Raw genomic sequence first — 19675 nt, forward strand, 5'->3', positions numbered from 1 at the left:
ATTGATGCACTAATTCTCAGCCACTCAGGAAATGGCCCTTGGGTGGGTCTTTGAAATGGCACACAAATATTTACTATGGACACAAACATTTTCGCAGGCACATCCATGCGCACCGGGCACGTAAGGTGAGGGGAAAGACTGTGATACAGAGCAGTAATACCATCAATGCACAGGCTGTTTTTGGCTGGATCCTCCACCAGTCAGCTGGGCTCTGAACTGCTTAGATGACTCATCAGTGTGCATGAATTCCTCCGTGCTCCTCTCAACCCTGAGAACTCCTTGTACCGACGAGCACAGATGAAGTTAAAGCGAGATGCAGGCCAAGAACTGAGGAGCTCCAGTTCCATCTTCCTCCAGTCTGAGCTGCTCGCATTCAAGTGTGCTGAGTCGTACAGTTTAGCGCGGTTTTCCCAAATGGTTTGCATGTGCTGCTTAACACAAGATGCTCGACTTTTCAGCATTTGTGTATCACATTTCCTTTATGTGGGGTACATCCACGGCTTTCTGTGTGCGCACATGGGGGCGTGTGTGCTATGCATGACTTGTTTGGTCAATGCATCCTAAGAAGTGGGTCAGAGTGCCCTAGTTCTCATTGTGTGGGTGTGCATGTGCCTGTGTATTGCATTTCGCTGTTATTTTGTCCTGATTGACTTATCTGCGAAAACATTTTCTTGCTCAGGCTCTCCTGCTGTTCAGTAGCATGTTATTCTCTTGTTTACCTCCTTCAAGGTGAACAAGAGCTTTAATTCAACTTTCCTCTGGTGCACTCGTTCACTTGTGGAAGACTTGGAACAACTGCATTTGGTCAGGTAGCTTATGTTTTGTCTTATTTAATCATGTCAGGCCATATTGAATTTACAAATAGCGGTCACGCCGCATGTGTAAGTGAGCTACCCCGTTGAGTATGTGCAGCAGGGCTGGGCTGCAGATTACATGATATAATAGTGTTTAGGCATCGCCTCTCCTTTTAAATTCCTTTAACCTTGACTCCCCTTAAATGCAGGGAGAACACATCTGCCAGGCTGGTGTCAGACATTAGTAATACACACCACTTGGGCAGCATTGTCACTTTTTATTAACGCCCAGAGCTTTGCATGGACACCAGCTGTTGCATCAAGTGGAAAAGCCTTGGCGGCATGAATGACCTTGACTTTAACTGCCGCTTCTTTGGCTCTTCCCCTTTTTAATTCTTTTGTTTGGTCTCATACATTTTAAATGGCTTAAATGGATTACCATTCCTGACAATGAAGGTCATTTAAGAACTCAAGAGTTTTAAAAGATAAAATAGAGGGCTGTGTCACTGGTGAGTATGTTCATGGCTGCGTGTCAGTAGGCGGTCGGAGGTGTAATCTAGAGGTCAGCGCCGCCGGTGAAAGTCACATTTCCAAATCTAATCCATGACATCTGCATCGGCACATTTTATGTCACTCTTTGGTAATGCTTCATATCTTAGGAAGTGGCTGAGAGTGCAGTGACCTTTCCTGTTCCTGATGTCTTTAAGCACAAGAAGAGCAAGACAGACAGAAATAAATGAACCTCCGACCAGCCAGGGGATGATGAAGCTTTCACCCCTCCCCATCACTTGCCCTCCCTCTCATATGTGCATGGCCGAGTGTAGAGGTAAAAATCACTTTAGAATTGTGCCTGCTCTGTCATTGGCTGACATTGTCAAGGATAATGGATAATCACCACAGAAACTGTAGAGCAGCTCATTGGTGCTGTGGTGTCCCACGGTGGGGGATGGGGGTGGAGGTCAGGCTTTTTGGGTGCCACCACCAATGCGATGACATGTTAACAGATGTGTAAGGTCATTTTCAATGTATACACCAGGGGAGATAATGTAATAGTAATGCACACATCACACATTCTGAGAGGGGAAAGGAGGAGGGCTGTGTGCTTTAGGGGCTCTCTATAGAGGACAGCTTTCCCTATATTAAGGTCATTTATTTGTTAACAGAGCTCTGTCGGTGAAGAGAACACATTTTTCCTTGCCCTTGCGCCTCTGTCATTACATGTCTCTCAAGAGTCTGCAGGTCCTCAGTTTGTTTCAAAGAGCATACTTTATATGAGATAGTGGATGCAGAAGCTGTTGTTGTATATAAACTAATTCAGTGCGGTGCCATAATGTCCCTACGCTGCCTCGTCTGCTCTGTATTGAAGTTTCTTTGGGCAAAAACGTAGACAAGGTCATCTGTAATTCCAAAGGTTCACTGCCAGCAGTAAAGAGATTAACAGCATTTTCCATGTTGAAACCGTGTCAGTGTTTCTTTTCCACTTATATTTTTCTTTCAGTATCTGGAGGGCTGAATCAGGCTATATTAGTTACAGTTCCAAGCTGTGTTGAAGGTAAACATATGTACATGTTTACCGTGCTGATCAAACGTGCTGTTACAGGGCGATCTATTATAATTGCGCTAAACTCACTGGCGGGAAAATAGCCCTAATCCTGAGCATCTAAGATTAGCATGACAGCAGACGTCAGATGGCCCAGTGTGACCAGGTTGGCTTTTGTTGTTGTCAGATTTAGGTCAACAGCTTAAAGATGGCCTTGAACGGTAATTGATGCTGATGTACCGATCTCAGTAAAGTTATTCAACTCTGTGCAGCGTTACACATTCTGAGGAATCTCATCAACCTGTGGCACTTGGCTTTTAAGAGGTCTTATTGTAACAAACCAGGTTGTTTTCTCACTGCTTCACAGACTTAATTGTGCAGTGATCAACTTAAATCCAGCTACTAATCCCTGCTCATTTTCAAGGTGTCATTAATAATGCCACCTCACTGCCCTTACTGTCAGGCCAACTTGTGGACTGAGGCCCACAAAGATGGATTCCACTCTGATTAGAAGCCCACTGCCTTGTTTTTGGCCCGTGCTGCTGCTCTCTGTGAGGTATTTAGACTAGAAACTGCGTGGGTTGCCATGGCCTTTCGTCATAATCAAGGACTGCTGTCCTGTTGTGTGACCTGCTATGTTCGTCCACTCACTGGACACAAAGGTGAGGACAGCATCAGGAAAGGACACGGACAGCAGCTGAAGCGAGGTGGAAACTCTGTATTAATTAACCTTTATGGGATGCGGCCAGGACTGTCGGAGGTGTCCTGTATCCACAGAAACCACGCTGACAGGGTTCAGAGCAGAGGTCTCCCAGGGCAGCGCCACTGACACTGTCATGGCAACTGGCACAACGCTCACCCCAGTGTCAGTGACTCTGCCCTCCTGACAGTGGTGTGGTGTGACAGGTGCACCTGATCCTGAAGTAACCCCCCCTTAACACACCAACCACAAACGCCACATAAATACCTCATATATGTGCACATGTACACAGACCGGGGGCGTTACAGTTAATAAGAGCCAAGACTGAAATTGAAAGTAGCAGTGAAAATAATGTGTTGAAATACAACCTAAAATGAAATGGAATCAGCTTTGTTTGCATGAAAATTTGACTTTCACTCCTTCTATTCAAGTCTTTTCAGGAAAGTAATCATCTCTGGAAAAAAAACATAAATTGAATATAGTTAAGATGATCAATCAAAAAAACTTTCATGACAAGCTGAAAAATGATAAATGCTCTTGGAATTTCTGCTTTTCCTTCCCTTTGTTTACATAAGTATAAGCTGGAAAAAAATAAATGTGATTAGATTTTTTTTTCTTTATTTCTGTTTGGACAAAATAAAAAAAATTAAAGTGACAGCTTTGTGTATGTTACAGTGAAATAATAACATAAATACTTAAAAAGGAGGCTTCATTTTGTTTTCCCAAAATGTTAATGATTCATGGTGCACATGAACAAAATGGCTTTGCATAATAACCCACAAATCACATTTAATGCTATGCACACTTTCATCCTACAGTATTTTTTTTTTTTCAGCTTCTGTAAACCAAGCTGCTTATTTCAAGACCTGAAGAACTAAAACTACATGTTAAGTAGTGTTAAATTCAGTCATTTACTCAAAATAAAACTAAACTGAAACAAATACAAAAGTGTAAGCCTAAATATATTAAAAACAGAAAACATGTGACACGTGATGAGACCTGATTGTGTCCTTGTGCTGTCACTGTCAACAAAACACACAAGTCAATCCAGCTTTCCCTCTTGCCTTTTGTAGAAATAATCCAGCTACATTTGCACAGAGATTAACAGCTGCCAACATGTTAAACAATGTAATGTGGGTAGTAGAAGCGTCGGTACAGTGTTCAGTTATCCTGTGTACGTCTGTGTGACTTGATGCACTTACTGAATGTGTTAAGGAATGCACGTTTTAATGCCAGCTCGGATGCATGTGGGTGAATGGGTGGGTGGCTCCTTCTTTGTGTTTGCGAAGGTTGCATCGTGCGAGATGCTTCCCAAGTGCATAAGGAGCAGGAGGTGGGGGTGCATATGGAGAAAGGGAGGGGGGGTATAATCCACTGAAATGACAAGCTGCATAAGAAATTATTCACAGCTCTCATAAGGCCCTTCACTTTTGAAAGACATCGCTGTGAGGGGCTTATAGCTCAAGACCTGAATGTTTTCAAGGTAGTGGGCTTGAATTTTCAATTTGGATCCAATCAGTCCTAATCTACATTTGTCGTCTGTTCAGTGGCGGTGAGGAGAGAGTGCAGAGAGGAGAAGGAGCCGTGTGCAGTCAATCTGAAATGTTGCTAAGTAACAGAGATGGCAGACAAGGTGGTGAAATGAATGTGATATAGTGCTGTGCAAATCCCTGCTTCTCACACAGTTTCTCTTTTCTCCTCTTTTTCCTCCATCCCTACCTCCCTCTCTCTCTCTCTCTCTCTCTCTCTTCCTCCCTCCTCTGTCTCACTCATTCCCATAGGTCCCTGATGTGAGATCTGCAAAGCTGAAAGGCGCCACTGGCAGAACCACAGCCAGGCCTTAGGACAGACATCCCAAACATCCACAGCCACGGAATGTGTCAACATCTTTGTGGTGAAATCCCGCTTACTCCTCTCCTGCTACTCACATAAGCCTGGAGCTGGGCCTTCTGGGATCCCACTGTGTTTAAAGGCACAACACAATGCCTGGGAGGCCCACCTGTCCCAGATTGCCTCCAACCATGTTTGCTGTTTTACCACAGTGCTGACTGTGCACACTACACACAAGGATCACTTCCAAGCAGTGCATCCTTTCCACCCCCGCAGACTCTCTCTGTGCCATTACCTGCCCTCTTTTTGGTATTTAGGAAGTACATGCCACTGTCAACCAGATGACCTAGTGGACGTTGTTTCCCAGTGCTGAACCATACGAGGGGATCCTAGTATTGAACATGACTCATGGGGAGGAGCCTGGCCCTGAGACACACAAGGATTCAGCTGTTCTAACTTATCTGGAAGGTTTACTGATGCATCCAGTGGTGGCCGGGCCTGGGGCCACGGCAAGCGGGAGGTCTGAAGCTGCCCACAGCAACCAGGAGCAGGGTGATAAGTCAGGCAGGCCGTTCCAACTGCCTAACCATGGCCCCACAGCTCCAAAGGCTGGAACAAATGGGCCCTCACTAGGTGCTTCGCAGCACTTGAAGAAGGCCCGCCTACTGCGCTCTGGGGCCTGGAATGACCCAGGGAACCAGCAGATGAGCTCACCTTCAATTGAGCTGAATGGCCAAGGGGGAGGCCTGCAAAATGGAGCACTGGAGGGTTCTCCTCATGGTGGTGAGAGCACCCTGCTGGCCTCCCTGCTTCAGTCATTCAGTTCACGACTTCAGAATGTGGCAATGTCCCAGAACTCTAATAAGCCCCTTAGTGAGGCGTCTTCTCCCTCTAAGGTGCCACCTGCAGACAAAGAGCCACTTCCTGTGTACGGGACAGCCTCAAGCCGCCTAAAGGGCCTCATGAGGAAAAACAAACTTCAGAATCACAGCAACACGCCTTACAGTCGCAGGGGACACAGTCAGGACAGACCCCCAGAATCACCTCGTTCTGCACACAGTGCCACGCCGCCCTCCGCCCCCTCATCAGCGGATTCCGTGTCCTGTGCAGAGCGTTTGAAGGCTGTTGCAAACATGGTGAAAATTCGCTCGAGTCCAGCACCTTCACCAAAGCCCAGTGTGGCCTGTAGTCAGCTGGCCCTGTTGCTGTCCAGTGAAGCCCATCTCCAACAGTACTCCAGAGAACATGCTCTTAAAGCCCAGCTCTCTGGACGATCTGCCAGCGAACGACTAGCAGCCATGGCAAACCAGCAGGAGAAAAGGCCACCTAGTGTGGGAGGGACTCTGCCCGGAGCCCCAGACACACTAAGCTCCTTAACAACCCAAAACGGAATGACAACAACCACAGTAACAACAACACTCCCTCGAATGGGCATGTCTAGTCCACAGAGTCCCTCCTTGCTGCGTGGCCACAGCCAAAGCTCCCCACCCACTCCCACACATACTCTAAACCACACCCACAGCCAGCCACCTAGGGAGAAGCGAAGCTTTGACTCCCGTCCAACTCGTCCACCTCAGACATGCAGCAGCTTACTGCTACTTCTACTCAACAATCACAACAACCAGAAGCAACTGACTAAGAATGGTCACCTGGAGGACAGCTGTGGCATTTTGCCACTGAGCGGCTCCTCCTCGGTCACATCAGACAGTGAGTGTTCGACCCAGGAGAGAAGCCTGGCCAAGGACAGCAGTGACGCAGAGAGCTCCTACTCCAGCTGCTCCCCCATCGACCTTTCCATGAGAAGCAGAGCTAATACAGATGCAGCCCCCAAAACTAGCACCCCCTCTACCTCCTTCACCCCCGCCTCCTCCTCCTCCACTACAGTGTTTTCCTCTGCTCCCACTGCTTTCTCCCCTCGATCTTCTGTTCAGTCCTCCACCTCAACCTTTTCACCATCCCCTGTTGTTCTTTCCTCTGTCTCTACTGTTAATACTTTATCTTCTTCCTCCTCTTTCTCTACCTCCTCCCTGGACAAACTAACAGAATCTTTAATAAACAAGTGGAAACCAGAACCGTCAGGGTCAAAGGTCTCCAAGTCTGAAATGAGTCCTGACCTAAAATCACACCCTAAGGTCACACTTATGCAGCTCCTTCTTGAGCGCAGAAATAATGAGATGGTAAATAAAAGTGTAGGTAACCAGGATTTACCACTTGACATTACTATGGCCACCATGTCTCGGAGCCAACCGAAGGCACTGGTGCCCTGGGAGGAGAGCAGGACAAAGAGTCCCACAGATAGGCCTGTAGCCCCAGCCCAGCCTCCTTACCCTCTTAGTCGTGACCCTAGTGGCGCACAGTCCCCATATTCCTACCCCTCACCCCATGTTCAGTCCAGCCCATTGGATTTGTGTAAATCTAAAACCTTCCCTGCTGAAAAGGCCTCAGAGCCGGCCTTCAGTGCCAGTAAACTCTTACAGAATCTGGCTCAATGTGGAACAACTTCCCCCCCACCACCCATCCCTTCTAGTAAAGGGCTGGCACCAGAGCTGGACACCAATCGGCCTCTTGCCCTGTTGGAGAGGCTTAATGCTCCAATCCACAGGACCACCACCACTCCACTCTCTGACGGACCCTCAGGCAGTGGTACACCTTATAGCAGAAAGGAAGCCACACCTCCTTCCTCACAGATTGAGAACCTTCTGGAGCGTCGTACTGTGCTGCAGCTTCTTCTAGGAACAGGCTCAGCCTCTGCCACAGGCAGCCGCAAAGACAGACCCAGTGGGAGTGGGAGGAGAAGTGTGGAGGTGGCAGGGGTTAACTATGAGAAGAGCCCCAGTTCTTCCATCATGTGTGACAGCTCCAATGGACCCTCTTTAGATGTAAAGGTCAAAACGGAGCTCATGGACGACATGGGGCAGTCCTCGGGCACATCTGATGACTTCAATAGCAGAAAGAGACCAAGTAGCTATGGAAAGAGTAGCCCTCTGTCAGAATCTCAGCAGGACTTAAAAACAGAACCACGCCCTGCAGAGGTTATAGCGAAATATGGCCTCTTGAGTCAGTTGCTAAAACAACAGACTGCTACTTATTACACTAGTACTGCTGTGCAGGTTGAGTCGCAGCCTAAAACAATTAAAGAGGAGCAGAGGGAGTTTCCGAGCCCCAGTCCAAAGAAAAGACGTCTTTGCTCAGATCGGACTGACACTTTGAACAATAGCAGCTCTCCGAGGGCCATGGACGGTGGCGACACCGTCAGCTTTGCTTCTCCTGTGTTTCAGGAGGAGTGTGACCAGCAGAGGAGTCCAAAGGAAGAGGAGGCTCCACCGCGAAGTCCTCCCAGTGAAACCCTAACCAGAGAGAGTCGGGGGTTCAATGTGCTTAAACAGCTGCTGCTATCAGACAACTGCTTAAAGGAGCTTTCCCAGCAGCCTCGTGGGGCGCCCAGTCCTTCCATCCTGCAGGCGAACGGCAAAGCCAACGGCAGCATCCTCAGTCAGCCCACTCACAATCACAGCTTCCTCAACCTGCCCGGCTGGCACCCTCACAGCCCCCTCAGCTCAGGGCTACAGGGTAATCTCAGACCACTGCCTACCCCCCCAACGAGTGACGGTCCCAATCGCAGCCCGTGGGGCCGCCAACCGGCTCCGTGGCCCGTCTCTCAAAAACGGGACCCCCCGACTCTAGTCAAACAGGAGCCCGAGAGCCCTGGGAGGTGGAGTGGTCATGAGAAGGAGGAGGAGGAGGGCTGTGACTCTAACCCAGACTCCCCCCGACTCTCCCGCTCCAACCCCATCCTTTATTACATGCTGCAGAAGGGCAGCCTTCAGCTGAGGAAGGAGATGAAGGAGCAGGCGGAGGGAGGCCAGTCTGTGGTCAGAGTTAAAGAAGAACCAATCAGTGACATGCATGCATATGAACACAGTCTGAGCTCCACCCCCCAATCACCGACCCACAATGACAAGCACAGCCATAAGAGCCAAGGGCTGAGCCAATCATCTGAATAGAGGTTGTATCAACTACAAGAAAATGGAAAATAAATTCATTGACTCTTTTTCTCTTTTTTTAACAACTTGCCAAATTGGTTTGATGAGACAAATAGCAATTGCAAAAAATGTTTTTGTTCAGCAGAGCAAGTTCAAATCTAAATGCATAACGGCATTGCTTTTTCAATTTTACATTACGTGGTCATGGAAAGGTGCAAAATAGACCAGTCTCAGCAAAATGTCTGATTCAACCCAAACACAACAGTCAAAATGGAAGTTTTTAATTGTCATTGATAATCGTGTATGACATATTGCTTTTTGTCAATATCAGAGTCCTCCTTTGGAATCGGTCACTTTACACGTATCCTTTGTTTCAGAATTATACACATATCACTGTTCCATGTCTTCTTTGTTGCTTGACATTAAACATTTAAAAAGAACATTTCAAGCAACATGTATTATTAACGACTCCAAAAATGTTAGCGCTCAGTTCAGTGGACATTTATTTATTTTCCTCCATTAAAACATTTTCAGATGGACGGAACCCCATCAATTTTAGATAAGATTCCAAATAAAGTGATTCTAGGGCAGTCACAGCAGTCTATTACAACAATGTACAAGACAGACTCATTCAAAGGAGGACTCTGACAACAGTTTTTCACTGCAGTAGCTTCAGTGAGGGTCCTACAGCTATGAACGCTTTACCTCCTCAAGATACATAGAGTGGTTTAATTACCAACAGAGGTCTGAATGGTCACAACTCATTGTAATTTGCTTTTATTTGAATTGAGCTTTTTAAGGGCAATTTTCGACAGTGCAAATTCAGGGTAATGTGTTTGCAGATTGTGCAGTTTTGAGCAGATGGGTCAACAGAGCGTATGTGGTGCTTACAGTTGAGCAACTGTGTGTAAACAGGTTTCTAGAGCAACAGTTAAAAGGCTGCAGCATCTGACAAAGTTATCTTACAGTCCTAGTTAAACCAGCACCACTGTTATGCACTTCATGCACACAACAACTATGCGTGTGAACACGTGGCTTAATTTTTAATGTTTTCTTTCTCCAGTTTTTGTGAAGATGCACCCAGAATTTGCACTATCGAAGCCAAGTCCTCAGTGCTTTTTCAGAATAATTTAATAGCATGTAATTAAAATTTTCAGTATTGTTATCTGTTGAGAATTTGACAGTTTGTGATTTATTTTTTCTTTTTTTATTATTATTTCTTAACTGTTGTGGTTTATGTACATCTTATTTTTGTGGCATTCTCTTAACTCAGAAAATGTCAAAAGAATTGCATGATAATAAAGAGAAGACCACAGGTACATTATTGTTTCTCAAAGCAGCTGGATATGTGTACCTGCCCCCCAAAAAAATCACCGAGGTATCTTGGTGTCTTGAGGGATATCTGGTATCTAGCTTCTAATTTTGATTGTACTGTATTCTTTTCAGTATCAATTAATTTCACACATGCTTTATCCATTTAGTCTTGTGATCTTTTTAATACATATACCTATGAAGTACGTCTCTTCGATTATTAATACATTTTCACAATGGTTAAATATATTTGTGTAAATAGTACTTTCAGTATGAAAGATGACTATTTTGTAATGTTTAAGAAAAGATATTACCCTAGTTTTTAATGCCCTGATATGTAAATATGAATTATATGCGTACAACTGTACATAAAAAGGCAGAGGATGCTATGCCCATCTTTTTTGGTTGGTTTGTTTTTTGCATGTGTCTCTATGTGGTAAATGATAATCTATCCTGCGCTGTGTTGTGTAATAATGTCTGACTCTCCTCACTGCTGCCTGTTGCATGCAGACGCATGGGAACTACCTGTGTATCCCTACTGGTGATTGGGGAAAATGTCAAGTCTTAAAATAGGTCTTTTTTTTATCACAGAGAGAGGTTCGTTTAGAATATGAACAGTCTCTAAATAACCACAGACTGTTGAGCAAGATGATAAAAATGTGTGAAAAATAAACGTGCATTGAATATTTTTGTGATTTTTTTTTTTTTCTTTTCTTTTTCTTTTCTGTTACTGGTTAACAAAAAGCTCTGTGAAAGAGCTCGGGGCTATAGTGGGGGATTGACGTACAATCATAGATCTGCATTGTGCATCTGAGAAATACATTTGTAGCAGCAAATATAAAAAAAAAAGATGTTTCATTTTTTCATGTGAAGACCTGAAACATTATTTCATTTTTTATGTTTTCATTTTTGGTGTTCATTTGCACTGATATCTCCAAAATAAAGTACTAAAATGCATGACCTAGTATTAATGTCTTCCTCTTTTTCTAGTTTGCGATGCAGCCTGTTTCTCGAATGCAATGAATTAAGGATGTATTAAAGTTTTTTTCATGATGCTCATCGACCACGCTAACATAGGCCAGAACAACTCATGGTAATAAAGATCACCATTATTATTATTAAAAAGGACATCAGAGCCCAGCAGCACTCTGGGTAATCAAAGCCTCTGGTCTTTATTAAAGTGGAGTGAGAGGATGTCCTGTATTTCCTCCCCAAACTTCTGCTTCTGAGTTGGCGGTTGTTCGCTACAGTGCTGAGTCTTAACAAAGGCAGGAAAGACACCGAGAGGAGGGAGGATGCACGGAGGTCACCAGATGTACACGAAATACCCAAGGATGTGCCTCACAAAATGGAACATATGTTTTATTTAGAGCCCAGAATAGATTGAATTGTGCATTCAATACCAAATCTTATTTCTTGTGTTCAAGCTGTGAAGTTGTTATGACTTGTGATGATTTTTAAAAAAATTTTTAGTTGAGACAAAAAAACAAAAAAAAACAGCCTTCACCGTGAGATTCCCCAAAGGTGAAGACAAGTTCAAGCTAAACTTCCCTCGCACTGCATCTGAATATGAAGTCCAGCGAACAGACGGCTTTTTGTCTGCAGTGTACTTTTGAAATCGCAGCACAGTTCCTCAGCCCTGACTTCCCTTTTATTTAATCCTCCCCGTGACTGACTGCACTCTCTTTAAACTCCCAGTAACCTTTCCCCTTTGTGAACTTCTCCATTTCAAGATTCTTATCAAGACTGAACCGCTGGTAACCTCTCGATTTCCTCCGATTGCTGAAGCGGTGGCAAACATAAAGCAGGGAGTCACAAGTTTAAGCTGAGGTCAAGGTGTAAAACTTGACAATCGGCTGTTTGTCTGTGGCTTTTCTCTTTGATTTCCTGACCTCGGTATGAGGCCAAAAGGATGTGAATGCAGCACACCAGGCCGCCGATGACTCACCAGAGGCCAAGGACTCTGAAGTCTCACAACAGGCATTTCATAGTTATGATGCCTCTAAAAACTATTTCCTGAAACAACTTAATGACTGCATTTAACTTTTCTCGGCGTTGGCTTTATCTGCATGGGAACTTGATTTTCTCTTTAATACCCAGACGACTTTAGCTGATAGCCTGCAGATTTCAGCTTCATTGAGATTTTTTTCCCGTTAGGTGCTTTGTTTATTCACATGGAGGCCATACAGGGCTAACACTTGTTACTAGTTGTCATGGTGATTGGCGTGATAGATAATGCACACAGATGTTCGATCGCCTTCTCCTCATGCGAGTGTTTGAACTTTGACCTCAGATGTTACATAAACACACACACACACACACATTAGGTTGTCATGCGTTGAAGGGACTTTACACTTCTTTCTTTCATTTCCTGGAGACCGGCCTTAAACCTTAACTATAACCACAATATCAACAAGTTGTAACCCTGAGATCCAAAGAGTCATGATAAGTTGACGTTAGATTTCATTGTATTTGACCTCTGTTTAACCAGAAAGTCCATCTTTTTATCTAGACACTGCAAACAATACTCCTTATTTTTTGTAAATTATCTGTTTCTGACTTAAAATGTGTTGAATATTACATACTTTGATATGATGAATTAGAAACTCTATTTGGAAAATACACTTACATAATTACATATATACATTGGTTTATGTTCATTTGTTTTAATACATTGTTTATTTAAGAGGGACAGTGTACAAATAGACATGTATTGTACCAGAATTAGCTAAAAGTTCCTTTTAATCTGTAGTCCCTAGATAGGGGTCAGGTCGTGAGCAGGTTATACTGACATCTCAACAGATAATGTTAACCTCACATGTTGTAACACAAAAAGCCATAATATAGATCAACAGTTACTATCCAAGCACCAGCAACATGAATAAATACCAGCCTTCAAATGGAAAAAAAAAAGAAATAAATAAAACAGACACTAGAGGGAATTTGAGAAATTAATCCAAACCACCACTTCTGACATAGTTTTGTTTTTGTTAGTGACCCAAATTGAGTAAAATCTCATTACTTGCATTCAGGAAGACCGGTATTGCATGAAAATTATATAAAAGTAAGCATGAAAGAAAAAAATCCAACAGAAAAGGAAGATGTATGAGACAAAGTCCATGTTAGGAGGAGCAATGTCAGTGTGTAAACACATTTCCATCCCTGTGACATAGTAAAAACCAGGCCAAACAAACACAGAGCAATGTACTTTACAGTTTACAGATCACATAGATTAGATTAGAATTCTCTGCTTTTAACAGCAGTTTAAAAAGAGTAAAATGAGACAATGTCAAAAGCAGAATGATAATTTGAGAGTCGATAGAAATGCAAAGCGGTATTTGGTCAGTTTTAACAAGGATTACAGACATACATGGAGATTAGCAATGGACCCAGAACAGATCCCTGGGGCACCTATTTTGAAACAGAAACAGAAGAAGAGGATGACATTGAGAAACAGTAAAAGCACCAATAAAAATTAATAAAATCTATAAATAGAACAGCACACTATTTTTACAGTCCACTGCCTTAATAATATTGTTTACTACTTTAATAGCAGCAGGTATTGTTGTATTGTTATATTCTAAAATCTGTTTGATTGTTAAAACACTATATGCTCTATGTGAATTATTTAATAATTAACATTAGATAACATTTTTCATATATATGGAAATCAACAGTGGAACTTGTATGGATCCCTGAAGAACCCCTTTGAAACAGAAAGAAGAGCCCAGCCCTCTGGTCACTACTTAAATAAAAGTTAATGCTCTATTGTTATTTTCTAAAACCTGACTGGTTGTTTGATCAAATACCAAGTGCTTTAGATTTTTGTAGACAGTTCATTGCCGATTTTTCAAGATCAATCTGTTGTCGTTAGCCACTGAGGGGTCCCATCACTAAAAAGAGAACATATGCAGACTTCCAAATATTATCACAGTTGTTTACGGAGATTATTGATATTTCTGGAAAACAACAGTGGAACTCATATGGATCCCTGGGGCACCCCCTTTGAAACAGAAGAGGTCAGCCCAGCAAAGTGGACACACTGTTCTACCCAACAAGTATTTTTGAAAACTAGCCAATAGCAGTTACTTAAATCAATGAGAAAAGATAAAATGAAAAAATACAGCAACACAGTAGTTTTACAGTTGAGGGCCTGTAATGTAATGTCGTTCACTACTTTAATAGTACCAGTTAGCGCACTGTAGTTATTTTCTAAAATCTGGTTGGCTGACTGATTAAGTAACGTGTGCTCTAGAATTTTTTTAGATTTGTCAATGATTTTTTTGAAGGAAGGTTTGCTAAGATATAGAATTCCAAGGTTGGACTATATATGGATGGATGGATGGATGGATGGATGGATGGATGGATGGATGGATGGATGGATGGATGGATGGATGGATGGATAGATAGATAGATAGATAGATAGATAGATAGATAGATAGATAGATAGATAGATAGATAGATAAAGTTGTCGCTACTGGCTAAGTGTAGCATTATATAGTTATATCTTCCATAATACAGTGTATAAATCTAAAGCTACCATTCATACACTAAAAAGCCTCATTTTGCCTTGAGAAATGCTTCTTTTCTACCTGAAAGGGAGTGAAATACATGAGAGCTGCACCTCAAGTCAGACAACAATAAAGAGGTTAAACCAAACACCTGGGGAAACTCCGCTGTGAGAAAGGAGGTCAGATTGGTTTATTTTCTCAACCTTACCGCTTCCCCCAGTGGGGCCTTCACATCTGAAGATATTTCTCTTTGTGAAGTCTGTTCCTTAACCCCCCAGGGTCATGACCTTTTGCCCCTCCTCCTCTTGGCTTGACCTGGCTGATCCTGTTTCCTGGGACAGGATCAACTGGTGGCCTGCAGCTGTGCCCCCCAACCCCCACCACCACCTCCATCACCTCCACCACCTCCACACCCACTCACCAACCAACCATCCAACCCCCCAACCCCTCCTTCCTTCACACACCACCAGCACAGATGCAGATTTCAAAATATGAGGGAAGTTGTTCACAGAGACACACAGATTATTGATATTTCTGAAAAACAGCAGTGGAACTCATATGGATCCCTGGGGTACCCCCTTTGAAACAGAAGAGGACAGCCCAGCAAAGCAGACACACTGTTCTACCCGACATGTATTTTGAAAACCAGCCAATAGCAGTTAGTTAAATCAATGAGAACACATAAAATTAACAAAAATAGCAACACAGTATTTATAGTCCAGGGTCTGTAATGTAATGTCATTCACTACTTAGATAACAGCAGTTAGCGTACGGTAGTAATTTTCTAAAACTTGATTGGAGATCTGATAAAATACCAGTGTTCTAGAAATTGTTTAAGGTCCAATAATGATTTTTTTCAAGGACTTTTGCCAAGATAATAATGACGGATCCTGTCCTTTCAACCAAAGGAGAACAGATGCAGATTAATGGAGAGACTAAGGGATTAGAAAGGTTAGTCTAGATCAGGGGTGGGCAAACTACGGCCCGTGGGCCACATCCGGCCCGTTGGTCTTTTTAATCCGGCCCGCCGACGATTGGTACAGAATCCATGTTTGATGTGACTGATTGAATGAATGCATTCATTTGACTTTGACTTGTAATGACAGACATTTCACCACCAGGTGGCGCATTAGGCGCAGTGACTTGATTTTGCAGCGCCCGAGCCATTTTGTATTATCACTCTTCTTCTGCTCAAAACCCATCTGCAGCAATGTCAAAGAAAAGAAAAGTCGACAGTGAGTGCTGGGTGTTTAATAAGGAATGGAGACCTAAATACTTTTTTACTGAAGTCCGGTCAAAGGCTGTATGTCTTATTTGCCAAGAAACCGTTGCGGTTTTAAAGGAATACAACATCAGCCGTCACTTTTCCACCAAGCATGCTAATTATGCTAACAACCTGTCAACACAAGAATGGATGGCTACCGCTCATAGGTTGGTAGCTAGCTTGCAGGCTCAGCAAAACACCTTTATCCGAACAGCTTCCATCCAAGAATCAAGCACGAAGACAAGTTATTTACTGGCATTCAAATTAGCAAAAGCCAGCAAGCCTTTCTCCGAAGGGGAGTTTCTCAAAGAGTGCATAGTAGAGACAGCAAGTATTTTATGTCCTGAGAGCAAGGATAAATTTGAAAAAATTAGCTTATCACGCAGGACAGTGACTCCCCGTGTTGAAATCATTGACGAAAACTCAACTAGCAAGCTAAACCTGAAACGGTGCCACAGGAGTTGCACTTGGAACTGATTGATCTCCACTGTGACATGTGTTAAAAGAGAAGTTCAACTCCCTTAAACTGGATGAGTTTTATGCTTCATTAAGCACAGCCAAATATCCAAACATCCAGAAGATGGCACAGAGGATGCTGGTGTTGTCTGGCTCTACATATGTGTGTGAACAGACTTTTAGTGTGATGAACACCAACAAAGCACCCCACAGATCCCAGCTGAGTGACGAACACCTCAGATCTGTTCTGAGAATTGCCACAACAGAATTAACACCAGACTTCGATGCACTGGCAAAAATGGGTGACCAACAACACTGTTCCCACTAAAAGGTATATTAACACTGTAATGCTTTTTTCTGTTTATGTTTGATATGTACAGTTAACAAATGCGTTTTTTTATATGTATCGTATCTTGTGCTGACCTGGCCCATCTGTCAAATTTTAAAAGTCAATATGGCCCCTGAGCCAAAAAGTTTGCCCACCCCTAGTCTAGATAGATAGATAGATAGATAGATAGATGACAGTTGCTTAGGACTGACTGCACCCACCCACCAACCCCCCACCCCCTCCCTCCTTTCACACACCTCCAGCACCACCCCCCTTCCCACCTCATGTTAAAGCTGTTCTTGTGAAGTTTTGTGTAAATATAACACGTGGCGCTGAAGCTGAAGTCTCTCTTTTCTATATAGACCTCATACCCCGTTGACCCCCGTTGCTTTCCAGGAGTTTCTCACCGGGTAATTAGACACAAAGATGACTAATGCATGGTAACGGGGGAAAAAATCTGCTGCAAGAATATGCAATTTCCCTGTATTTGTTTGGAATAATTATAACTTTCATAATGCCTTTTATAAAGCTTATAAAGACAAGTGGATGTAATGTAATATTCATGATGGCTGAGAGTCCCTGAAGTCCACATCATATCCTGTCAGCTTGAGAGATCTTGGCTGACACTGAAAGAACATGGATGATATTTGCTATGTCAGATAAGCACAAGGGTAAATGTTTTACAAACTGGCTAGGGAGAACCAGGAATGTCAATCTTCCATCTGCCAATTTCTTCTGCTACCACTTATCTTCTCTGAGATAGCGCTGTCTTTCCGCGGAGGTGTTCACTCATATATTTATAGCTTTCAATTTGTTAAGATAGAGCCAAATCCTCTTCGTCACCGATGATGTTTTCTGAGGTGATTAATCTCACTCTTGACCCGACACTGACCTTATCGTATTCTCAGTCCACATCTGAAGGAGGCTTTTTCATCTCCCGACACTAGAAAGTCTTCAGGAGATGTATTTGCCGCTAATTTCCTGTAAGTTTCATTACAAATAATGACACTGCGGTCGATCTGCAGGGTCATGAACTTTCCAAGTAAACATTTCTGAAAATCCCCGGTAGAATGAGAAAGGGCAGTTCAGTGTCAACCAGTCTGGCTAGGACCAGCTTGGGATGTGAACTTTGTTCTGTGGGGGCTAAGGGCCATTTAGGACGAAACACGCCAAATTTAACTCTGTTGAGGTTGTGCACTGGTTCAGCCTTGTGTGAAGTCAGAAGAGCAAAAAAACTGCAACTTCACAGGGGATTTTGCCAGACCTTTTAAAACCAGGTTCAACACAAATTTACACTGTAATAATTCAAATCCACAATGACTTTTGACTTCACAAGAGTTCTGGAAAATGAATATTCTTCTTTATCTAATTATGATTCTATCAGTGAAAGAGCAAGTCATTTTACCTGGATGTACAAATATTACTACAATTTATCTTTATAAATGCTAGTTCATGCTAGTTTTCATTTTTCTAACTGCATTTATCAGTAAACAAATGAATAAATATATTAAATGCTACAACTAACATACACTGAGGTAAATCTGGCTTCAAGTACAGGATACATGCATGAAACAGGGTTGTCACAAAGATGGATGCATTTAATATATACACTGTTGCCCATAAAGTTGGAATAATTCTGTTTTCAGACACAGTCCTCATTTTATTCAGATTTATACACATCTTTAATCACATTTGACCTGGTGTAATGATTACATACTGAGTCCCAGTTACACTTTATCTATCAAGAATAAATCATATTGTCACAATTATGCCATGAGAAGAGGTAAAAAGTATTTTATTCCAGCTTTATGAGCAACAGTGCATATAGATATGAACAGTGGACCTAGAATGTGTCCCTGGGGAACCCCTTTTGAACCAGAAAAGAAGAGGATGACCCAGCAAAGACACACAGCTAACAGGTAATATACACTGAGTTTATGTACAGGATACATACATAAAACAATGTAATCACATTCCATTAACTGGGCAGATAGATCCTTCCATTGGATAATTATTGTCGTGATTAATATTTCAGGTTTTGAACCCTTTAACTGATGCAGTGAGGAACTGTTCTTTTCTTAAATAACCAACTGTTTGTAGAGTGCATAAAGACTGGACTGTGTTTAATGGAAAAAGAGTCCAGACCGACCCTATTCCAGAGGTGGATGTAGTCATTACCCATCATGCCTAGTGTCAACAGTACAAGCCTATTGGGGCAGGAATGGGAACACAGCCTATAATCAATGCTAACAGCTAAATCAGGCTACATATTGTTTTGGCCAGACTGTGTAGATTTCTACTGTATGTTTATATTAGACCTCAAATCAAATATTATGTACAGTAATTTTAAATTTAATTACGCTTTCAACCACACAGGTATATTTATACATGGGGGCACATTTAGTGGGGATGTGGGTGTTAAAGACTTAATTTCCTGCTTTCTGGTGGCTTAGCATACACTAATTTCAGCTTTTTGTTTAGTGTAGAAACTGTTTTATTTATCAAAGGGTGTTTTTCCACCAAGTCTGACCCAAGACCTAATACAGTTTTTTTTTTTTTTTTTTTTTTATTCTATACATTTTTTCCACCTTAACATGTACTGTCGTCATTGTGTACATCTCTATATGCTGATGTTTCATTTGTCAGTAGATTGTACATCAAGACAGGTCTGATCAAAACTGTTTCATCCAGATACAGTCATCCTCAAAATTATTCATACCCCTGCCATTTTTTGTGACTTTTTGTTTTTGTGATGAAATGAATGAGTTTCCTCAAGTTTGTGCTCTAGCTTGTTTAATCATCAAGGTTTAACCCCTGAACATCCACCAGGTCACCAGCGACCCCTTTCAGGGTTAGGGTTACATCTGCACTGTTTAGTTTAGACTGTGTTTCAGTCACATGTTAAACACAGAAACTAGAAGATACTACCTTTCAAATACAGTGTAACAACATGCATAT

The 19675-nt window shown here is 42.7% G+C and overlaps 1 protein-coding gene across 5 annotated transcripts in view; it reads left to right on the forward strand.

The window, feature by feature from the left end:
* The window catches only part of nrip1b (nuclear receptor interacting protein 1b), a 38229-nt gene extending 27111 nt beyond the window's left edge, over positions 1 to 11118 (forward strand). For all 5 annotated transcript variants that reach the window (XM_030154839.1, XM_030154838.1, XM_030154841.1 and 2 more), the window contains one exon: positions 4816 to 11118. In XM_030154839.1, the coding sequence (XP_030010699.1) occupies positions 5266 to 8868 (3603 nt within the window). In that variant the 5' untranslated portion in view covers positions 4816 to 5265 and the 3' untranslated portion in view covers positions 8869 to 11118. The remainder of the gene's footprint in view (positions 1 to 4815) is intronic.
* Positions 11119 to 19675: the final 8557 nt, after the last annotated feature.

This window comes from Sphaeramia orbicularis, chromosome 14, assembly GCF_902148855.1.
Source record: "Sphaeramia orbicularis chromosome 14, fSphaOr1.1, whole genome shotgun sequence".
In the NCBI taxonomy this organism is placed as follows: domain Eukaryota; kingdom Metazoa; phylum Chordata; class Actinopteri; order Kurtiformes; family Apogonidae; genus Sphaeramia; species Sphaeramia orbicularis.